The 9,437-nt window shown below is 40.5% G+C and overlaps 1 protein-coding gene across 2 annotated transcripts; it reads left to right on the top strand.

The window, feature by feature from the left end:
* Positions 1 to 2,430: 2,430 nt before the first annotated feature.
* Positions 2,431 to 6,776, top strand: LOC118744425 (PAN2-PAN3 deadenylation complex catalytic subunit PAN2). 2 transcript variants are annotated; one of them, XM_036477439.1, is made up of 13 exons: positions 2,431 to 2,693; positions 2,800 to 2,990; positions 3,062 to 3,352; positions 3,422 to 4,450; positions 4,586 to 4,700; positions 4,778 to 4,899; positions 4,962 to 5,058; positions 5,548 to 5,634; positions 5,696 to 5,799; positions 5,888 to 6,061; positions 6,122 to 6,312; positions 6,388 to 6,523; positions 6,585 to 6,776. In XM_036477439.1, the coding sequence occupies exons 1-13, from the start codon at positions 2,648 to 2,650 to the stop codon at positions 6,759 to 6,761; spliced, it is 2,760 nt and encodes a 919-aa protein (XP_036333332.1). In that variant the 5' UTR covers positions 2,431 to 2,647; the 3' UTR covers positions 6,762 to 6,776. The 2 variants fall into 2 exon arrangements, with proteins under 2 accessions (XP_036333332.1, XP_036333331.1); XM_036477438.1 differs by having other exon boundaries at positions 6,370 to 6,523.
* Positions 6,777 to 9,437: the final 2,661 nt, after the last annotated feature.

Here is a 9,437-nt window from a genome sequence, read left to right as displayed (position 1 = left end):
TCGCCGACTTTAACGAGTTGTCGCTTCTTATACATTTACGTTCTTTGGTCGTAGCTAAATATAAACTTCTTAGTTTTCAACAAAAAGCTTTATTCAATAGTAAATTTCAAATATGTTAAACGTATTTTGAATAGGAAATTAAACCTTTTTTACCATCTGCGAAACTGACGAAGTGTCAACCATCTATAGAAGGAAGAAATCAGCTGACACGGAAAAATCTAAATTCCGCAGATTTCTGCGCTACGGGCTTCAACTACAGAAAAATTCTGCGGTGTTGAGTTTCATTTACATGGCGCTCTGGTAGAACAGATCGTGTCAGCTGACTCGGGTGTACGTACCGGTAGGTTTACGTTCTTGACTAATTTCAGCTTTATATTCTTTGGCCTTGTGGTAGATGTGTTAGAGACCAGGGATGGAATTTCAAAATTTTAAAATGAGCCAAATGGTCTTCAAAAATAGTGCCGAAAACAAAATGAAAGTGCCGCAAAATTAAATTTGTCTAAGGCTTTTTAAGAACAATATACCTTTAGAATTAATATTTTTAAATACACTGAAGTAATATACTGATTATAAATTAGCTAAATTTTTACAGTAAAACACTTTTATGGAGGATTCCTTAGATACATACATAAATTCATAGTAAAATTACCCAGAATTTTAATTACGGAGGGGAAATACACCGACATATAGGTATTATAACATTTTTACACACATATATCGTCGCCTGGGAAAAAGATTGTGGTATGTTAAATTCGGCAGGTTGTGGGAAATCGCGATTGAAGTTTGGAATGCAATTTCTCAAAGACGCGAAGATAGATTTTCTCCAAAGTCTCTGAAAATGTTACTAGTTCACAAAATTCTTAAATTATTTTATTTTTAATGTTTATTGTTAATTAGTTTTGAGTTTATGAAGGGTTTTCTTTAGTAAAATTTTGTCGTAAGCGTCATTTGTCCACAATTTGGCAGCCACTTTGTATGAAACACGACAAAATATGATCAAAATTTCGCCCAATTAACGACACTTTTTACACAATATCTCGGAAACTAAAGAAGATATCCAAAAATTGAGAACACCATTTTTAAGATATTGATTAGTTTAATATAACTGCATCGCCAACTAAATTTTTACTATATTATCGAAAAAGTTGTAGTCAATATCTCGGAAACTAGAGGAGATATATAAAAACCGATAACATCAATCGAAAGACCCTGTTTCAAAATATATAACTGCATCTAGAACAAAAGCGGGTTTCCCAACAAAAAAACTTTTTATTCAGAATTTTTAAAAGTTTGCAAGTTTTCAATTTCAAGCATTTTTTCCCATATAAAAGTGTTCAGAAATTTTTTTAATGGATGAAAATATATGACACCTTCAGAAAAAAAATCAAAAATTATCGGCATATTGCAGAAACTTTCACTTTTATTTAATGGACTATAAAACTGGAAACTTAAAATCTTTCTAAAAATTATGAATTAAAAACTTGCTTTTCGTAGTGCGTATTCACAATAGAAATAAGCGGTTTGTAAATATTTCTCACGGCCCTTAATTTAATTTTTTAGTGATTTCAATTTTCACCTTTTGTAGGTTCTTAATCTATAAAGTGGTATGTGATTGTTTGTTATATAGTGGCCTTTTATTTCAAGTTTCTGTATTTTATGATATAGCCAAACCCTGCAAAAATCGTTGGACCATGTAGTCTATTTGTGGTAAATTGGAGTACTTACAAAAGTGTTCCTCTGTCATGCTGTAGCGGACCAACTCGTTTCTGTGCGCCAGCTTATTGTTTGTTATCCGATCACTGCTCGTGTTTTAACGAAACGTGATTGAAGTTGAGCATTTGAAAGCACATTTGCATGTCTGGCTGTAGCTGAACGTGTAGAGATGCTCGCTGTTAGTTCTTAGCTCCCAGCATGTTCGGGTTCGAATACCGTCAGAGGCAACATGTAATTTTTAATTTTTGTCTTGGTTTTTATTAATTTCGAAAAAGCATTTGAGAAGTGAAGAACAAAAGCGTGTACAAACGAAAAAATATAACAACAATGCCATTGTTAATATGTTGGAGTAGTTTTGTGCTACTCTGATGTAATGCAGGGATGGAGTATATGGTCCTGCCCTAGGACATCGCAATGTTAATTGGACCATATTTTTTTATATGAATTGTGGTTAATTTTGGAGTACTCTTTGGTCCTTAGGGAGTACTCTTTACACGCATGCATGGAGTAGTCGCGATTTTTGCAGGGAAACAAGACGAATTGTGCCAAAAGGCCTCTGTGAATGAATGTGCCAAAAATGGCACTATGGTGCATACTCTTCCATCACTGCTAGAAACTCAAATTTAAAAAATATTGCTGTAGGTCTACTACATGTGCGGTAGCGTTAGCACACTGGCTGGGACATTTATGCTATATTGCGAATCGGTTAGGGACTTTTTCTTCTTCTTCAGAAGGGAGCCGAAAACAGAAATGATAAAAAGTCATCAGAGAAATCGGAGAAAATTTGTTGAGAAATTTTGTATTTTTACGAATTCATTTTAAATTTAGGAAGTTTTAACAATAAATACCACGATTTCCTCACAAAAAACGTGTAAAGTTAGCAGTTGGCATATAGCTAGTATTAAACAGTGTTTGTGGTTGGGTTCAGAAATTTATGGATTATGTTTATTGTGGCACCGAACCGCCAGAGGACATTTTAAGTAAGTGGAAAAAGGTGCCATTAGATTTAAGTTGAAGAAAATCACACTTTGTTTTTTATTTAATTATAGTTTGTTAATTCCTTTTTTAACTTTTGCTTTCGTACAGATGTCTACGATGGCGGCGGCCAACGCAGCACTGGCCACTTTTCGCCAAATTTCAACGGCTTCAATATTAGCTCCGGGGACCCAGGCTACATGGAACTGGTGCCCATTCTGGCAGATGGCGGCGAAAACTTTGGTGTATCGGCACTCGCATTTGATGATTATGAGGAGTTGCTCTGGATGGGTAATCAGGGAGTAAGCGAAAAAATATTACCGAGAATAACTTTGATTAAAGTTGTATTAACTGGTTATTGTGTCTCTGGTAGGGCCACGTCACTTCGTATTACAGCAGCACATTACAAAAGTACACTTCTTTCCAAGTGCATGCCAGCGATATCGTTCGTCAGATCATAACCATTGACGCTGGCATTTTGGTGCTGACGCAAACGTCATTGAGACATCAGATACGTCGTGGCATACCGAAGTTTACACATCGCTCGAAGAGCATGACTGAAATGGTGTGTATGCAACAGCTGACACCAAATCGTTTGGTCATGGCAGGTCTGCAAGATGAAATGATCGAGTTTGATCTCCGTACACTGAAAGAAACGAAAGTGGTAAGTACGCTTAAACATGTATGTATATTGTATAGTAGCTGCAATTTATATATATTTTGTGATCTGCAGGAAAATATTGGATCAACAGGCTGTACAGTGCTTCGCAAAAATTCACGCTTCCTATTCGCCGGGGACCCGTTTGGCATGGTGACATTGCGCGATTTGAATTCGCTACATGTAGAGCACACTATCAAGACTCACACTGGTAGTTTATCCGATTTCGATGTACAGGGAAACTATCTCATCTCATGTGGATATAGCGGCCGACAAGGCACACTGGCCGTCGATCGTTTCCTCATGGTTTATGATCTACGCATGCTGCGTTCGATATCACCCATACAAGTGCTAATCGATCCACAGCTTTTAAAGTTTCTACCATCGCAGACTTCACGGTTAGCTGTAGTTTCTAGCTACGGACAAGTACAATTAGTCGACACTGTTGAATTGAGCGAACCACGAGTATCTATGTACCAAATCAATACGACCGGCAGTCAGTGTCTGAGTTTCGATGTGTGTTCCTCATCACAGGCAATGGCTTTTGGTGCTCAATCAGGTCATATTAGCGTAATCGCCGCCGTCAATACACCACAGCCCCAATTTAATGCCTTCTCGCGAAATACGGAATTTGCTGATCCAGTGCCGCAGTTGCCTTTTGTGCCTATTACAGACACCTCATTTCCGCTATCATCGGTTGCCTTACCACACTTGGTGACTGGTAACCGATGGTTTTCTGATTGGCCACCCGAGCTGCTACGCTATCAATATCGGCGACCAAAACACATTGAAGCAGATGTTATTAACAATATGAAGATGCAAGGGCCCATTGGCTATTCGCCGAACCCGCGTACAGCACGTCGCAATCAAATACCATATGTACTTGAAACGCCGAATAACATGACCACTAACAGTAATGGCTTGCCGAGCACGGTTAAAACGGCGGAAAGTGGCGTAAAAATCATACCAAGGCGTTATCGTAAAGTGGAATTGAAGTATTCGAAATTGGGTACCCAAGACTTTGACTTTGAGCTACACAATCAGACGTGTTTCGCCGGACTGGAAGCAACATTACCCAACTCCTATTGCAATTCCATGTTGCAGGTAAAAATATTTGGCCTCACTTTTCTTTTTGTAAGAGTTCAAAATTAGTTCCTCTAATGTGGTGTTGAAAGCAAAAAATTGAATGTTAATGATAGTGTTTAAAAAAATTCTTGCATTCCTTAAATTTTTGTTCAGATATTATATTTTATTGAGCCCCTGCGTCTAAAACTGATTGAACATTCTTGCAAAAAGGAGTTTTGTTTGTCCTGTGAACTCGGTTTCCTCTTCAATATGTTGGATAAAAGCTCAGGTGCGCAACGATATGTACATTTGATTTTGTCGCAATAAAAATTTATTTTAAATAAATTTTATTCCTTTTAAACACAGCTGCAACACCATGTCAAGCCAGCAATTTTCTGCGTTCATTTCGTACGGTGCCTGAAGCATCGGCACTGGGTCTTATACTGTCCGATCGTTCGTCCAATGTTAATTTAATAAATCTTATACAGGTAAGCTAATTTAAAATTTTTTTTTTAAATTACTTAGAATAATACTTGGCCTGTTTCTGCAGAATTGGAATCGTTTTATTCTACATCAGATGCATTATGAAATGGTAGACTCAGATAAAAAAAGTCGCTTGAATAGCGCAACAAGCACAAGCAGTTCCGGTATTTATAATTTATTTACAACACAACTTTTTATTTTTATAGCTTTGCGATGCATACTTGTTCATATTTTTATGGAAGTATAAAGGATTAGTTAAGAAAAACATATCTTCGCATCAAGAAACAAGAATGCAAAAAGTCTTATTACTTTGTTTTCAAACACTATATTTTAATTCCTACATAATTTGTATGTGCCTGTAACTTCTTCACTAAACTTATCACGTACCACTTAATGTTTTCGGTCAAGAATTTTTATATAGGGAATCACTATATGGATTCTGACGGATCAAAGAATTCGAATTTCGTTTGAAAAACTGATTATGCATCACATTTGCATCTACTTATAAAATTTTTGTTTTCTTCTCAAAACTATGGGGCCAGTAAGCGTTGAAGCCTACAAAATGAATCTCAATATTTGTGTATACTATTTTTATATATGTTATATAATTTAAATAAAAATATATCTTATCTTGGCAAATAAAAATCATCTAGAAGAAAACTCGACTAGCATCGAAAAACCTGCTGTGGACCTAAGCAGTAAATCGGGCGAAATATTTCAAACCATCGATATGAAAAGCGGTAAGTTGATACCCTGTCTTAATTAAACTAATTTCGTGAGTAATATACAAATATTTCACAGACGATGATCGCGAACGAAGTAAAATTAATGAAGAATCGGAAATCAGTCGTCTATTCGGTACCAAGCAAGATTGCATAAACCGCTGTTTGAAATGCAACAACGAGGTAGTTATTACAAAACATATTGAGTGACATTTTAGATAATTTAACCGTGTTTGGTATAACTGAATCGCTTTTATTTTTATTTTTGTAGAAAACTAAACAAAACATACTATTGGCCTGTAATCTTAGTTATCCATTGCATGTCAAAGAAATTGAACAATTCAATTTTGGTTCCATTCTTAAAGGCTCTCTAAGCACGGAAAAGCACATACAAGCCTTTTGCGAACATTGCAAGAAATTCTCACCTACCAAGCAAAGTGTTAAGGTTAGTTAATTATATTTATCATATAAAGTACAAGTAAAAGAGAACTTCCTCTTATTTAAGGTCACTTGTCTTCCACAAATACTGGCAATCAATTGCGGTTTGAGCAATGAAAAAGATTTGGGATTCCTGCGAAGACAATTGAATCGTAATTTACACACACCATCAGAGAGTCCAGCATTGAATACAAATAAGCCCTGTCGTTATGGCATAAATTGCTCTCGCAGCGATTGTCATTTTGTGCATCCCGATAGGTAAGTGTGCTTTAGTTTTCGGCTATTCCTATTATTCTCACTACAAATTTAAAATAGGAAATCTCCAACTTCCAGCACTACAAGAACTCAAACTAATACCTCACCGAATGGCCGCCAGAACTCCTGGTTTCCTTTAAGCTTTTCGATATCTATTGGTGAACAGGGCGAGCTGAGTGTGCAAACTGAGCTTAGTAATACAAAAACCGAAGAGGTAATAAGAAATGTTGGTAATAATGAAGATTTCACAACGGGTTTGTTATTTCTATTTACAGCACAATTCCACAGAGAATAAGGAAAATCGAAGAAGCGGCAATGAGACAAGCGTTGCAGGCGGCGATAGCGTAGGCCTCGATAAAAAACAAAGAGCTAATTGTAAGTACAATAGTTTATTATGCTGTTCAGGACACTGGCTACGGCACAAAACCGAAACCGATTTATCTCCAATTTAAACTTGACAATGAATGTGTAACCACGGTATAGCGATGGCATGTACAAATCCCTCCATAATGGAGTTACTCCAGGTTACTTTGCTGCAGAGCGCTATTTTGAATGTCCTCTCGAAAACAATGGCATGGTTCATATAACCTTTCGGGAAGGGCTAGTGGGAGCTGGGATTCTATCCTCTTCATGCTCGTGGATGATAAGACTTGTCCTCTTCCAAAACCGTCGGACATGTGCGCATCGTTCCCGAAATACGTACAAAGGCTAGACGTTGAAGTTTTTTCACTTTCTCACCGTGATTAAAGTTCTCGAAACCCGGGGGTGGTCATATGTAATTTCTGGTCTATTGTCGTATCAGGATCTTTAGGCTGCACACCAAGGCTTGCCTGCTAAACGCCTACACATTATTAATGCCCTTGTTGTTGTTGTTGTTGTTGTTGTAGCGGCTACAACAACCCCGCCCAGATCGGTTAATATTTCAGTCGTCGTTAAGCTCCACTAACGGAAGCCCTAAGAAGCATGCAGCCTCAATCGGATCGGTCCACAGGGATAAAGGCGTTAGTGTTTTCGGGTTTTCCGGGCATACGAAGAGATGTTTCGAGTCATGGGGTGTCTCTCCGCATGCCGGACACTCATTTGGCACATCTGCGTCTAATCTGCTGCAGTAGCCAAAGCGAAGTTGGGTTGTTGTGGTTCTAGTCTCCCGAGGCAAATGTAGAACCGTCACGTCGATGTCCAGTGGTTGTGCGCCTAGAACGGCATTCACAGGTCTGGAGTCTACATAACCCTGTGAACGCCGCTCAGAGCTTGTCGATAACCTGACAGGTCCCCTGTTGTTGTTGTTGTTGCTGTAGCGGCTACAACAACCCCGCATCTACGGGATCGGTCCACAGGGACGACGCCGTTAGGGTTGTGGGGTTTTCCGGGCATGCGAAGAGATGTTTCGAGTCGTGAGGGGTCTCTCCGCATGCCGGACACCGTTCGGCACATCCGCATTTAGCCCACTCAGGTAGGAGTTTAGCCTGCCGCAGTATCCTGAGCGAAGTTGGGCTATTGTTGTTCTGGGGTCCCGAGGCAGATGGAGCTCCGTCGCGTCAATGTCCGGTGTTTGTGTGCCTAGAACGGCATTCACAGGTCTTGAGTCTACATAACTCGAGACTGCGACCCTGTGAATGCCGTTCAGGGCCTGTCTGTAAGCTGACGGGTCCAGAGGCTGCTTAATGAACCTCTGGACTTCGTCCGTCAGTTCATATAGATGCCTCCTGACCTCCTGACGTGCCTCGGCGAGGGCTCCTCTGCAAGCAGCTGTCTATTTGGGTGGCCACATCTGTGGCTCCCAACCAGAAACTGCTTGCAGAGCATCGTGTTGTGCTCCCTAATTGGGAGCATTTTCGCCTCATCGTGGAGGTGGTGTTCTGGTGACATCAGGAGGCATCCGGTCGCTGTCCTAAGTGCTGGGTTTTGTACCGTCTGTAGCTTCATCCACTGCGTCCTACTAGTCCCGGCGACCACACTGGTAGTTTAAAACCGGCCGGCCTATTGCCTTGTATGTTGCCAGCAAGGTTTATTTGTCTTTGCCCCAAGTACTGCCGGCTAGCGACTTGAGGACCTTGTTGCGGCTCTGTACTTTATTGACAATAGCGGTTGCGTGCGCAGAGAAGGAGAGCAGGCTGTCGAATGTTACTCCGAGTATTTTAGGATTATTCACCGTCGGAATTGGTGTGTCATCGACGTGAATTCCTAGCGGTAGCCTTACCTCCTTCGTCCAGGTTGTGAAAAGGGTCGCAGAGGATTTAGTAGGGGGGAGGGCTAGACACTTTGCAGTGAAGGAGCGAGAAAGTTCAGAGAGATACCCGTTCACTTTCGAACACAGGTCATCAATTCCATTCCCAGACGCAAATCGAGCAATCGTCGGCGAATCGAGACAATGGTAGTTGAGAGAGCTTTAAAATGTAAAAGTTAAACAGTAGCGGGGAAAGGACACCATACTGTGGAACCCCCTGTTTTATTTTTCTAAGTTTGCTCGATCTGTCTCTAAGCATTACCGACGAATGTCGACCACTCAGATAATTTGCCGACCACCGTTTGAGCCTCTGTGGGAGATAGGAAGCCTCAATATCTTCTAGTAGCGTGGAATGGCTGACAGTGTAAAAAGCCTTTGACAGGTCCAACGCTACTAGAATTGTTCTCTCACAGGGACGTTTACGGTTAAGGCCACGAGTTATCTGAGTGTTTATGGCGTTAAGTGCTGTTGTTGTACTGTGCACTTTACGGAAACCATGCTGATACTTCGCTGGGGTCAAGTGGTTTGTGAAATACGGGAGCAACAAGGCCTCGAGTGTCTTCGCTACCGGGGAAAGGAGTATTATCGGCCGATAAGAATCTCCTATGTTGGCGGGTTTCCCAGGTTTGAGCAGTGGGACCACTCTCCCCACCTTCCAGATGTCTGGGATGATGAGAGTGGCCATAGACAAATTGAGGACCTCCGTTAGGTACGCTACCCCCGCAGGACCCAAATTTTTCAGCATCAGCATGCATATTCCGTCGGGACCCATGGCTTTGGAGGCTTTCGCCTTCCCGATGGTCACCTGAACTTCACCGCAATTGAAAGCAAGGGGGGCACAGGTTGTTGGCAGGTTGTGCAGCCTTCTGGTCACTCGACGCTTGGCTTTGTCCACCGGAGG

Source organism: Rhagoletis pomonella, unplaced genomic scaffold (assembly GCF_013731165.1).
Source record: "Rhagoletis pomonella isolate Grant_MI unplaced genomic scaffold, Rhpom_1.0 Rhpom_scaffold_00008, whole genome shotgun sequence".
Lineage (NCBI taxonomy): Eukaryota > Metazoa > Arthropoda > Insecta > Diptera > Tephritidae > Rhagoletis > Rhagoletis pomonella.
The sequence above is the reverse complement of the archived record's forward strand: the minus strand, read 5'-3'. Positions and strand labels throughout refer to the sequence as shown.